The sequence below is a fragment of the Lacerta agilis genome, chromosome 3, assembly GCF_009819535.1.
Source record: "Lacerta agilis isolate rLacAgi1 chromosome 3, rLacAgi1.pri, whole genome shotgun sequence".
Lineage (NCBI taxonomy): Eukaryota > Metazoa > Chordata > Lepidosauria > Squamata > Lacertidae > Lacerta > Lacerta agilis.
In genome coordinates this window covers 91,571,303-91,594,036 of record NC_046314.1, presented here as the reverse complement: position 1 = coordinate 91,594,036, position 22,734 = coordinate 91,571,303, and the positions used below count along the sequence as shown (strand labels likewise).

The 22,734-nt window shown below is 38.4% G+C and overlaps 1 protein-coding gene across 1 annotated transcript in view; it reads left to right on the top strand.

The window, feature by feature from the left end:
* SPATA17 (spermatogenesis associated 17) overlaps window positions 1-22,734 on the top strand; it is a 73,784-nt gene that overhangs the window by 19,306 nt on the left and 31,744 nt on the right. Inside the window, exons 6-8 of the mRNA XM_033144767.1 lie at window positions 6,457-6,580; window positions 16,649-16,846; window positions 21,293-21,441. Coding sequence (XP_033000658.1) covers window positions 6,457-6,580; window positions 16,649-16,846; window positions 21,293-21,441 — 471 coding nt within the window. The remainder of the gene's footprint in view (window positions 1-6,456; window positions 6,581-16,648; window positions 16,847-21,292; window positions 21,442-22,734) is intronic.

The window sequence follows — 22,734 nt, the reverse complement described above, 5'->3', positions numbered from 1 at the left end:
CCTTCCCTCACCTTTGAGTCCCAAGCATGTCTGCCCATGAGAGACCCACTGCAGAAACATACACTGTATATAGTATTGTGTTGCCTTTTGGCACATAGCACAATACTAGATGCAATGAATTAGAATATTCAGTGCCCTCTTATTCGCTTTCCCTGGTTTAGGATGAAGCTTAATTCCTATGAAATCTTGCTACGTGGGAACATACATTTATTTTCTGATATCACTGGACTTTCCTTAAGAATCTGCATGCAGATGGGGGTGCCTTCTGCTTGGGAATTGATACCACTTTAGCAGCACTGTTATAGTAGTGCATAACATATAATTCTGTCTTAAAATAGTTCCTTATTTTTAGGTTCCCTATTCAGTCTTAGATTCCTACTTATATGCCTCTTTGAATCACTGCTTACTCATACGTAGGACTCTGTGAACCCACTTGAGGAAGAAATGCGGTTGCTGTAACTCCTGTCCTTAAAAAATGTTCTCATTCATCACATTCCTGCACTCCTCCCAACTCAAACCCTGTTTTTCCTTCTATGGGTGTGTGCTAAAGAGCTTAGAACTCTTGCAGAAGGAAGAGATCACTCTCTTCCCACCTATTCATTGTTCTAGATCACTAACCACCTAGTGTTGAACTAGGGTCTAACAGCCAGATCATGTTTTTATATGTATAATGTATTTATATTCATAAATTATAGTGTTTCCATTAAATATTATATAAGATACCTTACAAGTTCAACAGAAGATACCATCTTAGCTTTTTCTCTGTTGCCAGTTTAGAATTGATATATATTGTGAAGAAAATGAGCTCTAAAAATGTAGGCAGCTTATTCGCGTAAAAAAGAATTATATCTGCTCTTCAGTTCTGTGAGTGGTATTCAACTAAGTTTTACTCAGAGTAGACCCATTGAAATGATTGAACATGACTAAGCTAGGTCCATTAATTGCAGTGAGTCTACTCTGAGCAATACATAGTTGAATACCATCCTATAATTCCCAGACTGGCACTTGGACTAGCATTGGGTATTAAAGAAGAAAGGAAATACTTGTTACTGATATAGCCTTTATGCTGAAGTGATTGTTCATAGTAAAATTACTTGCTGCCAAGTTCTGCAATTTTTTTTTGGCAAATGTCATTTAATTTTACCAAATTACTATAGTGAATCATCCATTCAGAATGATAATAGTCAATTTTCATTGGTGAAACAAAATTATTTTAGATATCATTATAATTAAATTGAATATATATTTGTATATAAATGTTTTTCTTCTGTGTTATCCAGCACTTACTCATTTTTGGACAATGCGAGCTTTTACCATTGTTGACAAGAAATTGGATGGAAATGAAGAACTTGTAAATATTCATTTGTAGGCATTTTATTCTCTGCAGTTCGTAGACACTGAGGCTGATCAGACAAATTTGCCACAAAAAGTAATTGCTAAATAGGAAACATATGTACCAAGGTTGACAGGTGTAATTGCTTTTAAAAACCCGAGAATGTATGTTTATTTATTTTTATTAATGCTATTGTAAAAATGCTTATTTACTCACATTTCTGGCTCTGAGATCTGTTCCTTGAGGACAAAGAAAGGTCACCAGTCTCTCCAAGTCCTAGTTCTTTGTCAAAAGTGGACACAGTTAATGAGGTTGGTTTGGTACGGCACAAATTCTCAGACACAGATAGAGATCCTTTCAATGGAAACAAATTTGTTTGGCTTTACCAGGTTACTTAGCGATTAATAATAGCCTTGAGATGCAGGTCAGAAAGGTCAGTGTACCCGCTTGCCAATACAATCTAAAATGTACAGCAAGTCCAGGTCTCCAGGCTTGGAGGCCTCCAAACACTATGCATAAAGTAAAACAGGCTATTTTCCAACTTCTTTTTTTCATATTAATAAGCAATTTTCAAGAGAAGTGTGGCAAAATGGGGGCCATGCCACTCTAAGTAATTCATTTATTTTGCAATTTAATCTTATGTTGGGAAAAAATTACTCTGCTGCAAAAGCATAGCATGGTGATTTTTAAACGTCAGTATGTTTCATAAGTAACCTTGTATGAAATATTGTATTAGAAGCCTTTAACAGTAAAGGCAACAAAAAGAAAAAAGAAAACATTCCAGGGATTGAAACAGAATAATACATCTTCTCCTATCTTTAATTTATTTCTGTTTTGTTCTACTTTTGCCTTGCACATTTGAAAGAAAAACATGTGTGATTTACTTAATATTTTACTCTACATGCTATGGATTAATATTTTGATGGAAAAGTAAAAAAAAAATGACATAGCATATAGATTTTTGTAACAGAATTTTCTGTTACAAAATATTGCCAGATTGCATATTTAAAAAGTTTTGTCCCATTATACTGAAAATACTATTTATTTGCTTTGTATCCTACCATTCATCAACAAGCAATCTCAGCATGGGTCACATCATCAAAAAAGGGAAAAAAATACATCCATTGTAAGAAAATGCAATAGCATTACAAACAACATCAAAGCGTTCCATATCTACATATTTATAAATAACGAGAAACTGAAAATTATCAATAATTGTAATGGAGTGTAAATGCTCTGGTTTTGGGATGGGCAGAGTCAACTGATAGTTGCATGATCATCATAGGTTTCTGAATTGCTCTGTAATGCAGTGGAATCCACAGTCCCTACAATTCACACAGGTTTAACTGTGATTATTTTTCAAAGCAAAGCTTTAAAGCGCTTCTTGCATTCAGCCTTTATTTCAGGAGACTCCCACTGTGCCAAGACCACAGTACTGTAGTAAGTAACTGATATAAAAGAGAGAACTTGTAAGAACATATAACTCTGGAGGTGAATTCTAGGGGTAGGAAGCCTGAAGAAACCTAGTTTTCAGTTCATGTCCTAGCGGGGAAGCTTGAGCGCCCATAGCAAATTAGATGAAACTCCAATTTTGGATAAGTGGTCAAAAGGAAACTGTTGATGAAAGTAGCTCCACACCACATGGACATATGCAGGAGAAGAAAAGGCTAAGGAGTGAACCCTACACAAATCCGGAGTGGAGTCTCTAAGGCAGTTGAATGGTGTCTTGTGTGCCATCATTGACCATGGGCTGAAAATGATCAGCATTGACCTTGCTGCTCTACAGGAGACCAAACTTGCTTCAAATGACAGCCTCCAAGAGATGAACGACACTTTTTTCTGGCAAGGAGGGCATCCAGAAGAACCACATATTCACGGTGTAGGCTTCACAGCATGGAACCCTCTTCTGTCTGCAATAGAACTGCTGACCAAGGGCTCAGAATGCTTGCTTTCCCTCACCTTTCAACCACCCCCAGTCCTGTTAACTTCTTGAATGTCTACACTCCCCCTAGAACAGGCTGTCGGGGGGGGGGGGTCCCAACCTGCAAACACCTATTCCTACTGGGAGATTTCAGTGCTAGAGTTGGGGATGATCATCACATGTGGAGCAACTTCAGAGGCCACTTTAGTATTGGCAGCATGAACAAAAATGGACAACAGCTGCTAGAACTGTGTTTGTATCATATCCTCTGAATCATGAACATGTTCTTCTCTACCAAGGCAAAACAGCAAGTGTCATGGAGATATCCAGGGTTGGGGCTCCAGCACCAGCTGCACTTGATTGTCACCAGGTGATTGGCACTGAACTGTGATCATGTCACATGGATCTACCACAGTGGCAACTGTGACATGGATCACTCTCTAGTGATGAGCAAGATCCTTCTCTGATTCTGTCAAAGAAGCTCTACTGAACTGCCCCAGAGCCCGGCATTAAGAACATGGAGCCTCTGGCATATTCTTCTCCTTGTTGCTCTCCTATGTCAGCTTGACTGAAGATGGTGTATACATCCATTCAAGGAGTGGTGGGGGACTATTTAACCTGGCATGTCTGCACACCAAGACAAAAGTGTGGTGGATCCTTATCTGAGAGATGTTGTTTGCAGATGATGCAGCTTTGATTGTGCACTCCATGGAAGCGCTAGAGTCTCATCAAGCAATTTGCCCAAACCTGTATGGGATTCGGCCTTGCATTCAGCCTGATAAAGACCAACATCCTGGGTCAGGACGTTGCCTGGGTGTGTCTAAGTGCAACCAGCTCCTCTTTGAGAACACGTGCACGGTCCTTCACATATGTATTGGGGATTTTCTCATATGTATTGAGGCTTTCCATTTATAGGTAGGCAATCGGTGTACCCCTTGAGTGCATGCAAAAGTGCCCTGCATGTGCCCTTTGTATATACACGGGGCTCTTTGAATTAATTGTAATATTTAATTACATGCATCTAAACCAGTGCCATTAAAATCAATGGGAGTTTTGCTATTAACTTTACTGTGCTGTGGATTGGATTCCCTGATATTTAATTGATATGGAATATGTTGAAGTATTATAAATATTTACCCTACAGGAACTGAATTATTTTCAATGCTGTATTTTACATAAGATGCCCAGAAAAAGGTCAGAACTTACCTAATTAACATTTATTAAATTTACATACATCGCTGAACAAAATTTATGTCTTTCACACACAAGGTTAATTTGAATTAGTGTTTCTTAATACCAATAACAACAAATGTTAATCAAGCTAACTTCTACTCTGTGTGTATATTAGTGAGGGTGATACTGTAATGCGATGTTATAAATATATTATGCAATCACATTTTATCTATGAAATGTTTTAAGGGTTTGATAATTGGCAATAGAATTAGTAATTTATTAGTAAAATCATAGAAACAAATTCACAGGGTAGAAAATTCCTGTAAGAGTTCTCTTAACTAATTACTTTGAAAGTCTTCTGTGTCTTAATACTGAATCAGACCATTTGTTCATGTAACCCAAAACTATCTACTCAGACTAGAAGCAGAAGTCCAAGTCAGTAGGATAATGATCTGGGGTTGTGAGGAGGTCAAATACACATTAGTATTTTTGAAGCAGGGTCCCCATAGTGTCCTTGCCTCCAGCATCCTGGAGCCGACCAGTCAGCATAAAAGGGAAGATTTTAGCTGAAAAGTATTTCCACCCTTTCTGCTGATTTGAGCCAATCAGAGTTGAAGGAGGCGAGTCAACCATTGAGGATTGACTTCTAGGGTCACTCTGGAGTCAGATGCGCAAGAACAACACCGATGAGTTGTTCTGTGTATTCCGTATAAAAACAGAAGCTGCTCCGGTTTCAAGAAACTGATGTTGAAGTTCTGCTATGGACAATAGAGCTTCAGGGAAAACACAACTCAAGTCACTCCAAAAGAATATATTGGAGCACCCCAAATCATATACCCATGTACGTGCACATAAAAGAGTAGATCTAGGTGAAAGGCAACACATAGAGAACTGCACTAATTGTTGCAATGCTACCCTAATTATTATTACTGTATAATCTTACAAGATTGTATAAACTTGGAAAGGGACATGGCTGTGAGGAGGTCTGGTTGTGAGGGGGCGTAGCTGTGACTATTACGCAGGGACCCTGCATTTCTGAATTTGCTAGTACACTCCTGGTCCCAGGTCCATTGGGGAGGGGTTTCCACTTCTGTTACCTGAGATCTACCACTGGTGCATGGCCCCTCTCCCAGTAAATATGCAATAATGCACAATCTCAGTAGGACCCTCTCAGTCAATCTCTTTATACCTGTAACCTTGTGACTCAGAAAGGGAGACAAATGCTTATTCAACAGCAAAAACAGACACAGGATAGTTCCTTATTTACAACCTCCCCATACTTACTGAGCTCTATTAGTAAGCAGAATGTTGAACTTAGAAAGACCATTGGTCTAACTAAGCATGGCGCTCCACAGTCATCCATTAGTATCTACCGGTATTCTAGGGAGGCTACAAATTTTCATGATGCATTTAACTCACATAACCATCTATATGTTTCCTTCCTGCTCCGGTACTATATGGAGCAGTTTATTCCTTTATCTTTAACTCCTGCCCCAAAATTAAAATATCACGCCGTGTTTAGGGAAGCTTAAGTTTCACAGCTCTGTATTGGGAAGCTTTTGATGTCTGATGTATCTTGGTTTTTTAATATATTCTGTTGGAAACCTCCCAGAGTGACTGGGGCAACCCAGTCAGGTGGATGGGGTATGAATAATTATTTTATTGTTATTGTTATTAAAACTAAAACCAGTCATTTCTAAACAATTTGTAAGCTGATTTTGTTCTAAAAATATAGATACAAGGATACATACTAATTTACCTATGAATCTTCAAACTCGTTTACATGAAGCTGGATCTCCCAGAATGGTTAAGAATCTTAGTGCATTGGCTGAATGTATCTTGAATTTCTTTGTTCTAACAGTACTAGCCAGGCACTGCTGAATGTAGCCAATCCTGGTGTTGTCGATTTCAGTAAACAGTGGACGATGCCAGCATATCCTCACTAGGGAAGCTGGGCTGGGAAAGACTTTTTAAAGCACTGATGCCTTTTTATATTGGCCCAGTAATCATTTAAATGTTTTTTATGCAGGAAAGAACTGGAAGAGTTTGCAGAGATGAAGGAGAAAGAGGAACAGAAAAAAGCCCTCGAAAGAGAAAAAAGGAAAAAGGATTACCTCGCCCAAAAGATGCATTACCTCCTTAGCACTGTGCAGGTTGGTGTACCTGTCCCTGACAGCTCATGCAAACCACCGAGGCCCCTAGCTTGACAGAGATAAACTAGCAGGCTGAATGGGACATGACTTGTTGAAAAGATATCACAAAGACACTACTTCGAGTTCAATTTAGTGCATTTCTATAGGCGAGAGCAGGTACCATGACTGCTGCGTGACACGACAGCAGCTTCATAGAGGCAGCATCAGCGCGGCTGGCAGAAAGAGTCCAAGTCAGCAGTTTGATCTGCCATTGTGATAACACAACACAAAGGGCATAACCTCACTTTAAAAACTCATTTTGACTGGCTTATTGTTGTGGTTGTTTCACTTGTCAAGGACTAACCAGTTATTAAGCTGAGGAGGGGTTTCATATTTTTTTCTGTTTTAATTGAGCTAATGCTTTGATCAGAATTACATTGCTCCACAATGTTTCAAAATAGGCGGTTAAGAATGGATTATCTGTAAACAAACAAACAAACAAAAAACTTTCCAGAGTGATCTTCTTGGGTCAGCAAATTTACCTTGATTACCTTCTTGTAGACAGTACTCTTGAATATATTCCAACAGATCTATTTACTCTTCTTAGAAGATTTGCTGGAATTCTGAAGAGCTATTTGGTATGACAGATGTTCCCCTTTTTAATCCCTGCTTAAGTTCATCAGTGCAAATAAGTTTTCCTGCCTGCGATAAGTGCTTATTTATATGAATATCCATACTGGAATTGCAAGCACAATTGTTTCAGTCTTAAATGGGTATCTGTTATTGATGATTAGACTTTTTATTTAGTCATGCTCACTTTTTGCTTAACAAGTGTCATTCTTCCAATCAGGGATCGAAGACAACACCATAAGATTTTGCCATAGAAAATTTAGCTCCCTTCTTTTGTGTCACATCAATCATGAATAAGCAATGTTGGAGTTTGTTTACCTAAGCTGCATGGCAATTAATTATGGGAAAGTGAACTGATTAGTGGAAATTAGTTATTTTAATTGTAAATTAAGTGAAATCAAGGTTTGTTTGTGAAGAAACAGAAGAAAGGACTAATTAGTAAATCAATATTATTAAAAATGAATTATTCATCTGCTCCTTGAAAGAAAAAATCTCTCTGGGAAAGGACTTTTCATTGTTTCAAAACTTTAATTTAGGTATATAGATACCTCCAAATATTTCAAAGAGTGTATAAACCTCATCTCAATGAAGACAGTGCATAGGGGTATTTATGGTTAATTTGGAAATTTAAGATTTCTCAACCTCATAATTTCAAGACAATCTACAAACATGCTAATCAAATGGTGCAATATGTAGCAACATGTGAAAATCACACTCATCTCTGAAGTGTAATGCACTTATTGAAATATTACTTAACAATTTAAGAACTAGCACTTCAGGTCCCAGCCCCAAAATGTGCCAATGTCATTGCTGAATTGCGGTGTATCTTACATTCCCTGTGATCCGATATGCAGCAGGTTAATGCAAATATGCAAATTACACACACACACACACACACACACACACACATTAAAATATACAGATTTGTTGCATCCTTATATATTACCTTCTCAGGGTGTCTAATGCTGGTATAAACTTAGCATACAAAGAAGTTAAAAATAGCATTGGAATTGTATTTTGATTAAAACTGAGGTTGCTAGAAGACAATGCCTGGAGAAATAAATGACAAGCTCTAAAACTTTATTCTTATGAAATATTGAGCTTTTAATCAACGTTCTTCGTTTATTGGTGGTTTCAATAACTAGTCAAGTAACACCTAACACATCTAAGCCTTCCTTTGTTTGAAGAAAATTCTTTCTTCATCATCCCTATAATTATGAAGAAACTTGCCATAGAATCTATGCCAATGTTTTCAAGTCATAAATTATGTTATCTGCTCCACCTACTGGTTGCCTTGTGCAAGAGATCCAACTCCGTACTTCAGTTAGAAATACACTGAGATAGTGTTAAGATCTATCCAGTTTTCATATTTATAACATTTCTGTTGAGACTGAGATTTTAAAGGGGGAATTTTGAGTTTGTTTTTCAGAGAAAGCAATGGAATCCTTATTTTATTTCTTTAAATGGTTCCTGCTTTTTCTCATCTTATTCTTTCTCAGGTTTGTAGCGCCAGCACAAAGCTTTTAAAAAGACCGAACGACATCATTTTAGTTTTTTAGACCGAACATCCTTTCTATCTGTAAGACAAATCAGTATGAGCAGAGCAGGAAACTTTTATTATCATTTAATATTTGTAAGGCACACTACAATTGACAATGGTTCATTTTTATAATAACAATTCTACATTGTAACCCTTCCCAGAGCTGCATAAAATATGAACATAAGCAATGTGTATCCCCTTGTGTATGTATTTTTAAAATGTAATTTTGTCACTCAACTTCAGCAAGAAAAAGAAGAATGTGCCGAAACAGTGAAAGCCAACCAAATTGTTACATATATTGTTCCTGTGTTTTGGAAGATTTTGAATCTTCAAGTGACAAGAACAATAAATATTCCTATTTTCTGCCTCTCATATTATTGCACCAAAATAGCTACTAACATCCTCCTCCTCCTCCTCTTAAAAGTGACTTGCGTAATTTCCCCATGAAGTCTTGAATTCATAGTCTTGAATCTTCAGTTTAGTCTTTAACTATGACAGAGCTTGCACTCATCAGTAATTTGGCTAAAACAACAAATGGTAGCATTATAATCAGTAGTGGAATTATAAAATTAATTTTTTTTAGTTAGTATGCCATGGTAAACGGCTTCTATTGTAGCCTGACCTGCTGTCTCTGGTGTTTTGGTTTGTAAAGCGATGATATTTGCAGTATTATTAATTTGCCTGTGTTTATTTCTATTTTGGCTCGGCATGTAATGCCTCAGGCTTATATTATTGATTCAAAGAGAGCTAAGTAGTCCGTTGTAGCAGTGTTGGCTGCTGTGGCTTTTCAGGATCTGCAGACAAAGATGATGTGCCCACACTGTTTTCCGCTTTTTAAACAACTCAATAAAAATAATGATGACATTGTCCTTGAAATGCAACTTGGTGGTACAGTTTTATGGTATGAAGCAAAATCTTACCAATTTTGAAGACAGCTGTAAATCTTGTGCTATAGCATATTTCCTTCAGATAAATAAATTCTCTGGAGGATTTCAGAGAAAATGGCAAGTAGCGGTCCCTGATCTGGCTTTAGCTGTCCATATTGTGTGCAGTGAGTTGGTTTTTAATAATAGCCAAATAGAATGTAGGAAAAAAATACTTTCATCCTGGTCAGAAATAAGATAAATAAAAGAAGTCTATTGCATGGAGTAGTTCCATTTAAAACATAATACTTTACATTAAAGATTGCTCAAAATCTTGGTTTTGTGTCATGATCAGAGTATGTTGAAGTGCAGTTTTCAGGCAATGTCCTCCAGGGAAGAAAACTCTTACTTTTTTGGGGGGGGGTGGCTCCTGGCCAGAAGACACAGCCCTGCCGCCATAACTCTTTTTCAGATGATTTCTTTATTTTGTTTGTAAAATTTATTTCCTACCCCTCATCACCAAACAATTCCAGGGTGGATCAAAAATAATAAAAATATACCATAACACACCATAAAGTCAGATTTTAAAATTCCCCATTAACACTAGCATAACAATAGGCAGCTCACATCATCTATCCCATTTTAGGCTTCCAGGTTGCACTAAAAACCGTAAATGTCAGTGCTAACCACATCATGGGGGAAGGATATTTCCACAGTTGGGTGCCATCATTGAGATAGCCTGATCTCTGCAGGATTCTTAAATCATAGGATCAACAATACAGAGAGGGGCACTCCTTGAGATAACTTGGTCCTAAGATATTCTTGGCTGAGCCCCCTGGAAGACCACTATCTGCAAAATAAGAGGAGGGCCCTTTAACCACCCAGCCAGCTCCTTCAGAGAGATTGCACCCACCACAAACCAACTCTAGTTAGCCTACATGATGCTTCAGTTGGCTATAAATCCCTTTAGAGACAACATTTTCTGCAGTTGTCTTGACAACTCTTAGAGCTGTCCAAAGGCCTGGTCCCATCTGCTTTGACTGAATACCACCCAATTGTCCTGTTAGCATCAAGCTCCCATAAAACTGGGTATCTTGAAAGCACTGTTATTCTCTTTTGGTAGAAAGAACAACTGGTGAGTCCATAAAGTAAGGGGAAATCCCAGAGCAAGGAGTTCCAGTGAATGAGTCATATTAAAGGTTTAGTTTAATAATTTTAAATGAATACTGCTAAATTAGTTATTAAACAAATGGAGATATATAAATGGCCTAGCCAAAATGCAGGTACTTTAGGAATAATGCTGGACCTCAGTTACAGCATTTCATCCATGGATAAGTAAAACATCACTGATATACAGACCTGCAGGTTAGCATTTCCTGGCTCTTGTTCAAGCAAAATTATTATTAAATCCAAGAGGACTTTTCACACTGCAAGATTCTTGGATGTAAGAAATCAGTTTTCTATGTGCATCCCAACCCAGTTAAGCCAAACCTTTTGAATTTAAGATGTTGACACACCACAATTCTAAGACAACTCATTTGGGACTTAGGTCCAAGTGCATGAATTCAGTGTGTGATTTAGAAATCTGATGTAGGTGTCAGGCTTCCTTGCAACTCACAGCTACACTGAAGTTGTTCAGATGATTGTCATTTGTTTAAGTTGTAGAAGGCAAAATCTTAACTAAAGGCTCTCTTTTGTGGATTCTTTAAATCTTTGAATAATATTTAGAAATTCTAAAGTGAAGTATGAACTTTTTTCTTTAAGGCTAATCTATAATAGATCCTTGGTTATGCCATTCCAAAATGCATATATACATCTGATTGTAATTAAAAGAAATTGGTATTATTTTTAACAAAGAGATTACACTGTATGGAATCATTCACTTCTTTATTTTGCAATATTTTCAAAGTATGTGTATTTAGATTTCCAAATCATTCTTTCACCTCTTGACAGAGAGAGAGACTACCAGAGCTCTCCCCTCCATCTGGACATTACCAGGAATGTTCACTGGAATTCTTATGGGAGCATTAACTGCAGTACCTGGAAAAAATATCATGTTTCTTTTCAGTTCCCCACAAGAGTAATTGAATGTTGAATATCTTACTAAATGCTGGACTGTGACAGTGTGTTAACACTCTTGACTATCTCCTAACAGCAGGGCAATTATTTGCTGAGTGGGATTTTTATAAATCCCCTGGCAGTAGTATGTCCTGATAATTATGATGAAGTGCACTGGTCAGTGTTGATTCAGCAATTCCGTTTCCAGCAAATATTTCTTTCACACCTCTCCTTCATGCTTCTACATTTATGGTTTCTTTTTTTCAAGAAATGCGCTCTCTGTTTCTCTGTCTCTGTGTGTGTTTCACAAAGAAAGTAGAATAGATTACATGCACACAAAAAGTTTCAAGGAACGAGCTAGTGCTTTGCAAGGGAAAGGATCTAGCGATCAGGCTGTCATGCAATGTTGTCGACAACTTGCCCATTTTGGACAGAGTCATATTGTTTGCCTTTTGGGGCTACCTGTGTGCCCAACACTGATCTTGAATCCCAGGTTGGAATGCTTTCTTCCAAATTCACTATGTATACCAACTGCATCCTTCCTGGATATGTGAGATCTAACCACCTTTATACATGCCTTGGTAAGTTCTCAACTAGATTTTACCAGTGCATTGTATGTGCAGCTATTCTTGAACATAGTTGAGAAAATAAGGTGGGTCCAGAATGCAGCTGCGGAGCTATTGGCAGGAGTTAATCTACAGGGAGCATTTTATTTTGGGGATTGATTTCAAAAGCATTGGAAAGGGATTACTTGTAGTTTGGAAAGCTGTTTTAGGTGGGTGCCTGATACCATTTGTAGATGGTGTATCTGACAGCAGGAATCTGTAAAAAAAAATGCAACAGTAGCAATATTCCTTAAGTGATGACACTGGATTATTATAAAAAATAATAATAGAAGAATGTGAGTGACTGCTCAATGTAGAAAAAAATGCCAGGAGTTGTTGTTTTTTAATGTGATATTTATATAATTCACGAACTTGATCCTTCCTAGCAAAACCTCTCTCTTTGCCCTCTGCATGCCATTCTCAATTACTAAGATTAAAAATTATATGAAGAAAGCAAAATGATACATTGTTGGAAATGAAAATGATTCAAAATATTAATGTAATGCTAAGGGTGGATGGGTAACAAATGGCACATGCACTCCTATGCTTGGGATCTGGCAAAATTAATAATACTTCTGGGTCATGCATGGGTTTCCCTGGTGGAAGGCCTGATGAAGAAAAGAATTCCAGGGCAAGAGAGCAGAGAGAGTTTGTGGATCTCAGTTTCCCTTTTTACAGCGAGTCAGAATCATAGCCTTAAAACACACAGAGAGAGAGAGAGAGAGAGAGAGAGAGAGAGAGAGAGAGAGAGAGAGAGAGAGAGCTTTCACACCTCATTTGCCATATTCACCACTGGGCCACTATTCAGCAGAAGGGCGTATTGCAAGGAGGTCAGTAAGAAGCTATTAGCGGAGTCTCCCCCAGAGGTTTCTTTGGTCTTATTGAGTTGGAAGTTAGCATGACAGTACTGCAAATAACTCAGTTGTAGGTTTTTTAACAGTTAGCACAGATTTCCCTATAGTGTTTGTCACTTCAGAAAATTGTTCCTGAAAATGAAGTCCCAGAAAGCCAGCTTTGACAGAGGCCCTTGCGAGAGACGCTTACAAAGAACATGGATACAGAAAAATGTGTCATGCTCTCCATAGACTAGATGTGATTTGAAAGGGGGTTGGGGTTGGGAATAACCTATAGCACTATTTAGAAATAAAGCTGGAAAGCACACTTTTTAAAAAAAAAAAAAGTCACCCAAGCATTGGATACCCTGCTAAAGTAACACTGATGACTTTCTAACTGGGTATACTGGGTGATGAAAATGAACGAACAAGATATTGGGAATGTCCCTGGGGTTTTTGAGAGCATAAACCCCAGTCAGTTTATTCCCAACTCTTTTTTGTATGGGTGGATGGCAAGGAAACGGATTATGTATTGTCACCATAGGCTAAACCAAAGGGGGGATATTTATAGAGGAACTCATAGGTCTGTTCATTTATACGTTTTTAATATGTTCAGATAAAACTATGCAGTTTACTGTTCTGCAAAACTGGAGCCGAGTATGGAGCATCCTGATTGCTTTGCTACTGCAGTACAAACAAGGGTAACATCCAGCTACAGTTGAGTACTTTTAAGTTTTACTGGTTTCAGCAGAATAACTCTCATTGAATTAAACTTGAGCAAAAGCTGCTATATTTTGGCTGATCATGTCTCAAAACATTAACACCAGTGTTGCTAGGACACCATACCACTACTACTGTATATACCCTTGTAGCTGTGTGGGAGGTGAAAGTAAATACAGGTTAAAGCCAAGGATCACTTAGAAGAAACCAGTTTGCCTATTATCATCCTGTATTCTTGTTGCTTTTTAAAAAGTATACTTATTTTTAACCCAAACCCCTTATTTTATGGGCATAATATGAACAGCATAATAAGATGACCACTAAACAATTATTTAATCAGTTTTGCACAGGTAGAGGATATGAGTAGGGAAGTAACTGGTTTGGGGTGATTTTTCCCAGGGATTTCTTAGAGATGATGACCTAAGTGTTTCGTGATATTCAAGTGGTGACAGGATAGAACTTGGAAAGGAATGTACAGAAATAGACATATAAAGCTAAGTTTCTTAAATATAGAACAAGCCCTGCTGATGAAGAATGAGCATGGCTTTTGCAAAGGAAATCCCTGCCTCATAAACCTTCTGGAGTTCTTTGAGAAGTTCACTTATCATTTAGTGATAGAAACGGTCCGATTTACACTTTTACTCAGACTTCTAAATACCTTTTGACAATGCCACTAACCAGAGTCTGCTGAGCAACGTTAAGAGTCATTATATACGAGGATTGGCACTTTGATGGATTGGCAGTTAGTTAAAGAACAGAAAATAGATTAAATAGACAGACTAGGATTAAATAGACAGTTTTCCACAGTGGTGCAAAGTAAACAGAAGAATCTGTATTGGGACTGGCACTGTTTAAATTATTAGTTCATTATCTGGAGTCAAGGGTGAACAATGAGGTACCCAAGACTGCCAAATGATGGTGGAAACCCAAGAAGATATAGAAGGGCTCCAAAAGGACTTCTCTAAACTTCGTGAATGGACAATAAAATGGGGAATTAGGTTGAGTGTAAGCAAACTGATGCACATTGAGACAAAATACTCCTGTTTTAGTATATACATTGATGGTGTGTCAACTGGTAATGACTGACCCAAGGAGAAAGTACTTTATGTCATTATAGACAGTTCAATGAAAGCATCAGTGCAGTTTGTGGCAGCGGTAAAGAAGGCAAATTCCTTGCTAGATCTAGGTTATTAGGAAATGGATTGAAAATAAAATGGCCAGAATTAAAGTGACTATATACAAATCTACGGTATGGCTACTTTTAGAATGTAGCATAGAGTTCTGGTCAGCCCATCGCAAAAAGGATATCGCAGAACTCAAAAAGAGGCAGGAAAAGACAAAATGATCCAAAAGTTGGAGCATTTTCCCCTTAATTAAAAGCTAACGAGTTTGTGTCCTTACCATTCAATAAACAGCCAATCTTCCGGTCCAATTGTCTCTCTGCATATAGGAGTCTTCTATACATTTGAACAGCAATATATAGATATAGATAAATAAAAGCTTGCTTAACTTTTTGACACTAAGAGTTTGAATTATCCTGTGGGACACACTAATGAAAAATGCATTACAGCTAATTGAGGAGCACTCAATCCTCTCACTCCCAAGAGGTTAATACATTATGAGAAGCTGGACTCTTAAGTTTCCCTAGGAACCAGAAATCAGCAGCAGATGCAACAATATAAACATTGACTCTACATCTGCTTCAGCTCAGTTCTAACGCTTTCTTCATTTCTCATATTCAACAGTTCTTAACAGTTAAAAAGATAATTATGCTACCTGCATAAATCTTGTTTCAACAGGCCGATACACTTGTTCTAAAATGGCTCTTTTCTTTTGGAACAACATATCAATAATCCTTTTTTATTTTTCTTTGTGTTGATCAGATGACTTACACAACTCACAGCTATCCCAACCCATTGAGGTGACATGTGTAGATGCAGGTTTTTGGGTATGCTTGTAGTGCCATATGAAGAACCACATGGAAGCAGCATCCCCTGCTGTACTGAAAACTGAATGTACAGAAGCAGTGCTGTGCATGCAGTTCCTGGGACGGCATCCAGCATTCAGGATATATTTGTGGTCCTGTGTCAATAATTCAGAGCATACAACAGTTGGTGTACCAATGGGTGATATCCAACTAAGTCAAATTCAGGGTAGTACTCTTACTCAATGAAACCTGAGTCAATTAAGTTCATCAATTTCAGTGGGTCTATTCTAAGTGCAACTAACATTGGATATGGGACGCAGGTGGCGCTGTGGTCTAAACCACAGAGCCTAGGGCTTGCCGATCAGAAGGTCGGCAGTTCGAATCCCTGCGACAGGGTGAGCTCCCATTGTTTGGTCCTAGCACCTGCCCACCTAGCAGTTCAAAAGCACGTCAAAGTGCAAGTGGATAAATAGGTACCACTTCAGCGGGAAGGTAAACAGTGTTTCCGTGTGCTGCTCTGGTTTGCCAGAAGCAGCTTAGTCATGCTGGCCACATGACCTGGAAGCTGTCAGTGGACGGACACCGGCTCCCTCGGACTATAGAGCGAGATGAGCACTGCAACCCCAGAGTCGTCCGCGACTGGACCTAACGGTCAAGGGTACCTTTACCTTTACCTTTTCACATTGGATATCACAGTGTACAACAGTATATGAACAATAAAAGAAATATTAAAAGAAGTATGTATAATATGTGTTATACTTCCATCATTTCAGCTTTCTTGGTGAGGTTGTCTTCTGAAAGCATGTAATAACTAATTTATCATAAATAATATAATAAATGATACATTGTTTGATTTGCTATCTAAACTAGAGAAATTTTTAAGCAATGCACATAAATGGTGGTGTGTCTTTAGATTGCAGGAATATACAACTCACCCTACAGGAAATCACCGGACCCAATGGAATTGGAATTAAGGAAAGCAAAACCTTTGAGACCCAAGAAGAAAAAGGTCAAGAAGGATGCTGTCAATCTCCACTGGCATGCTTATTCTGAAATTTTTGGCTTCCAACGAGAGCCAGCTCTTCCTCCTATTGGGAGACAAAAACCTCAGGTATTGTGTATCAATAACTCCCAATAATAGCCACAGCTACAGAGTGTTTGTTTAATCCCATTGATTTCATTGTTCTTGACTGTTATTCTAGGACAAACATTCATGAAATGACTGAAAGGTTTTTGTTTCCATCTTTATGAGAGACCATGTGTTTTAAATGGCCACATAAAATGCAAGATGTTAGCCATACCCTGTATATAATAGCTCTCAGACTGCAATTGTTGTTTTATTCAGGAGATCTGGTTTAATCAACCTTAATGGGAATGGAACTTTACATTCATTCCATTGTGGGAGAAAGTTCCACGTACTTAAACCACAGAACTTTCCCTAGCATTGAAGAGAATGGACTATCCCTGTTCCTGCTCACAGAGATGGCTACGAGTACAGTGGAATCTTGGTTCTCAAACTTAATCCATTCCAGGAATCCGTTCGACTCCTGAAGCTGTTCGAAAACCAAGGCAGAACTTACGATTGGCTGCAGGAGCTTCCTGCACTCTATCGGAAGCCGTGTCGGACGTTCGGCTTCTGAAAAATGTTTGCAAACTGGAACACTCACTTCCGGGTTTGCGGTGTTCGGGAGCCGATTTGTTCAGGAGCCAAGCCATTTGGGAATCAAGATACCACTGTACATTCTTTGGTGGGGCATTCCACAGCACAGAAGAGAATACGACAGTACCTTCATGCCCTGAGCTCTGCGTGCCCTGTGAAGGTTTCACAAAACTTTGAGTTATCTCCAGTACCTAGAAGGAGTCCCATCAGCGTTTCAAATTGGTTTTGTCCAGTACCATTTTCAATCTCAGAATCAAAATAACAGAAGTGATGACAATTTCATCTTTCTTTATTTCCTCCCACTCACACAGTGTTCACTTAGAATGTCATTTGCTGCTGATCCAACTGAGTTGCAATGTTAATTTCCACTGACTAAAAGATCAGTTTACCAGGGGGGTAGAATGAACAGGCAACATACATTATTTCTAAGGAGTGCATCTTTACCTATATTGTGTAAAGATCTCATAATTTTTTTAAAATCAAAGCGGAAATCCTACTGTTTCTGAAACAACTTCCTGCTGCAAACTTGAACTCAAAGAAATTGGTTATAACAGTTAATGGCCATTTAAAATCAATTAGGCTCTTCCCTAGAGTAGATGGAGTATCTCCACTAGCCTCCAATTTGCCAGTTATACTATGGGTTGATTTGCTAAGTTTCTCTTGTTTAGGCTACTTTGGAGCGTCCCCCCCCCCCCCCAGTTTAGACACAAAGAAACTTACACAAGAAAGCCTTTCGGAACAAAGAGAAGACTTCTTCTTATTTCCCTGCACATTGAAGAGGGAATTTACTGTATAATACTTTAATCCTTTCAGTGCCCTGGGATGTACACTGTGGAGTAAATTTTCAAAGTACAGTGCATGGATTTAACTGTGCGACTCTCATTGATGTTAATGGGAGTCACACGGCTAAATCCCTGGACAACACAATTTAGAGGTGTATGTTTGGGAAAGGACATTGGTCTGAGCTGATGAAACAGCTGGAATGAAAATCCAGCAGAATGCACTGTTCTCAAAGTGGTCTGGTGGTGTGACAATGAGGGATTTATAATTGCTAGCCATCCTTGTGATTTAGTACTCGGAGACAGCAGCATTTGACATTAAACTTATGTACCTTACACATTAGGCCCCATGTGAGTGTTAAGATACCAAAATGCGCTCAAGGAGAGTGTTAAAACAAGAGTTTGTATTCATGTCAAATTCTCAGACTAAACATTTAACTATCCATTGGCTTTCTCAGGCAGTATATGGGAAAATATTGTGTGTTTGTGTGTAACACACATATTCATACTGTTAATATATATTCTGTCAGATCTCTGACTTGTATCACAGAATTAAATAGAATTACAGAACTCTGGAAACAAAGATAGTGAAATTAGTTGTCATTTTGTTAAAGGTAATTAAGAACATCTACATTGCTTTATTTTTTCTCTCCTTTTCCCCTTATGGCCTGCTATGCAAGGCAAACAGGATAGGATCAGAGGCTTAGGTTCTTGCATCATTTGAGTTATCATCCATAAATGCAGTGAAACAATCAGGATACTTCACTCATCTGGTGTGCAGGAAGTTGTATGAATCAGATACTGTTGTTAGACCTCAGGTTGAGTTACCAAAATTGGCCTCCAAACCATAATCAGAGCCTTTCTGGATCAAACCATATTCTAAAATCCTGTTCATACAGTGACCAATAGTGAGTAGTCATTGATTATCTTATGCTCTAGGTCAGTGGTTCCCAATTGGTAGTTTTATGAGAGGTGGAGAAATACCTTTCTCTACTTACTTTCTCCACACCATGAAAAATCATTCAGAACTTTATTGAGAATTTTGGTTACTCTTTTCTGAACCTTTACCATATCTTTTTTGAGGTGAGGCAACCACAACTGCACACAGCACTTCACATATGTTTACATCATAGCTTGGGGTAATGACATTATATTAGCATTATGATATTAGCTGTTTTATTTAATGACCCCCGAAAGTGAGATTTCACAGCTGTAGGGTTGACATCATCATGGTATCAACTATGATCCCAAAGTCCCATCCTCTCCATCCAATGTATGTGTAGAGGCAAATTGATTTAAAGTGGAATGCCATTATATGCAACATTTACACCATATAAATTGTATGCAACATTTACACATCAAAAGCTACTGTGAGCATGGACTTCCCCATTCATTCCAGTGGAGACCACTCTGCATTCTTTTTCTGTGTGTAGAGGTTCCCTTTTTCATAATATTAAGGGGAAAGAACTTACAGGTTTGTGCACATCAGATCCCTGACTCTTAAGGAGATTGCCGTATTTTGATGACAGAATGCAATTCCGCATGCACTTAAATGCCTTTGCAGTAAAGCATGGTCTTATCTATGTTGGATTGTGCCCATAACAGCAAAACATAGCAGGGGTGCAAGATGGTAGGAATTAAGTGAGAACTTTGAAATGGAAAACAACGTAAGTCTTCTATTTTCCTGTTTACACTGAATCCCCATTCTGTGCTTTAAGGGCTATCATCACCTACATAAGATCGTGGTTAATTCTTTTCCCCATTTTATGTTTTTAACTGCAAATTTCTAGATAACATAAGCAAATAATGTGCATTATTTTGAGTCAATTACTTGATTGCACTCATTACTCCTGTGAAACCTAATAAACTTTTTAATTTCTTTTTCACACCTTTAAAAGCTCTGTAGTGGTCCCAATAAAATAAATTTATTCTTGGCATAACCCTTCTGGAAGTGAAGGAGGGGGGTTCTGGCACAATGAGTAACTGCTATGATCACTTGCTTCCTTCTTTTCAGGAGACCCGGCAATTGGGGTGCTGTGCCTTTAAAAAGTAAAGTTCCAATAAAAATCCATTAACAACTTTCAAATATAGCAATCCTTCTGTCCAGCTGTGAAAAGTACTAGATGATACTTATTTGCCATTTGTGTTATTTACGGTCCGTGACTTTTATGGTAACTGGTTCCTATTATTGGTTTCTATTAATGTAAAACATAAGTGAACATAAATGAGGCGTGAATCATTTCTTTTTATTAGCCCTGCAGTCTTCACTCAGTTCTTGCAGTAACTCCAGCTGTGGCTTGTTAGTGATAACCTATTTAAAGAAAGAGATCCTTCAGAATAAGAGGCATGATTAGGATTGTTGCCCCACCTCCTTTACTTGGGTGAGATTGTTTCACTACTTCAGTGTTAGAACAACAGTGGTACAAAGGAAAACAAGCTGTAATTGGCAACTCAGCAAAAGTCAGCTGCCTGTAAATTGTATTGAGTTACAGTGCTAATGATATTTACGGTACATTCATACTTACTACCTAAAGGCAAGATGTGGTGTAACCCTTTTAAAAAACACTGGATAGATTTTTCCTTTGCCAAATATCTATGGTCTGGGTTCCCACAAACATAATGTTAGCTTGTCAACATTTCTATGTCTGGAGCACTTCAGATTGTTGATGGCAGATCATATAGCAAATTCTGCCCACCCAGCACCCAATTTATTTATCCTCATAGAAAACTAACATAGAAAAGGCTCTTCTCCCTCACATGATTGTGTGTGTTTATTTTAATTTGGAGGCATATTGAATCATATAAGCCCCTGCTAAGTCTAGAATGGTATGGTTCAGATATGGTTCATCACTTCTTCCGCTGTTTGTGGTAACTCAGCAAATGTGTAATTATATTAATATAATTACAGTCTGATAAAAGCTCACTTACTTGTCTATAGAAAATTATCACAAGATTAGGTAAGGACCCAAAACTATTAAATTTAGCTTTTCATCAAGATTTGAGAGAGAAACAAGCCTACCCTTAGATGCAGAGACATCAGTGCTAGGCTGCTAATAAAAATCAAAGCAAAGAGGAACAGCCCCAGTGCAGAACGCATGTCTTCTCCTGTACCTTTCAGGGCCCATTTCGTGATCCTGTTGAGGTGTTGCAGCAACGCTATAAGCCTTTGGAACAGTCTGTGCAGGTGGCAGCTTCAAACGTTTCACTGGAGCTTGCCAGAGAAAAAATTAAACAAGAAGAGTGGAGAAACCGTGTGCATGATGAAGTGTAAGTTGCTTGCTTTCCCCTCCTGTTTTCGCTTCACTGTGCCTCTTCTTTTTATATCTTTTACTGTTGCTCGATAGACTCAAAAAAGCTGTTGATTCTGAAAAGTTGAAAAGCAGACATTAAGCATAAGTCTATCTAAGCATCATATTTTGTGGACCAAGATTTTCAGATGTCTTAGGCCCTGATCTATTCACCCAGGAAAGCTGAAATACTTGGATTTAAGCTTGTTTAGCTGAGTTGAGGTCAATGGGGCTAAATCGGTTTAAAACCAAGTCCATTTCATCTTGATTGATTTGTGGATTGGGCTATTATTCTGTAATAATCCCACTTAAGTAGTTAGGTTAGCCGCTTCAGATGACAAGCCACTGAACAGCCCTGATCTTAGTCAAGCAAATCAGACACTCCTGGCCAGAAGAGAACTCCACTGCTTCTTACTTCTTCACCAAATACGTGCAAGCTTTCACAGCAGGCTGTACCTGCCCAACCCCACCCCACCCCAGCATGGTTCAATAATAGCTTCCTTGCTGTGGCTGCATCTGAGAAATAATTAAGGTAATTCCACACCACCTGGAACATTGAAACTTGGTATACTTGTAGGCCAAGGCAACTTGTCTATTTGAAACGTACTTGAAAACTGGAATGTTTTCCTTTAACAGACTAAACCAGGCTTCTTCAAACTCAGCCCTCCAGATGTTTTGAGACTACAATTCCCATCATCCCTGACCACTGGTCCTGCTAGTTAGGGATCATGGGAGTTGTAGGCCAAAAACATCTGGCGGGCCGAGTTTGAGGAAGCCTGGACTAAACTCTGAATATAAAGATTACCTGATAAGATTGGGCTGAGGGAGTTTAATAGACCCTTCATATACTCACGTCAGTATGGCCGGTCAAGACTTCCAACAACAGTTTTTGCAAGCATAGACGCAAGTTTCATTTATTAAACTGAAATAAACATGCGTTAGTAACTTAAACAGGAGCTGTGCAGGCAAAGTACCAGGCTTGGAAGTGCCAGAATTTAACTTTGCATCATTCTCTCTTTTATGACTATATGGTAAAGGAAGAATTATAAGGTTTTTACAGCGCCCAAATTGTTTGATAGATGGCCTACCCACATACAGATTCATGTGTGTGTTCAGCAACTCAAGATATTATTGACACTGTCGCTTTTGATAATACCGTTGATCTCAAGGTGTAGGAACCCTAAATCTACCCATGGGGCTCACTTGACCTGGATTTCATCCACCAGCCCTCCAGAACAGGAAATCAGTGTTGTCAAATCACTGTGCCAGTGGC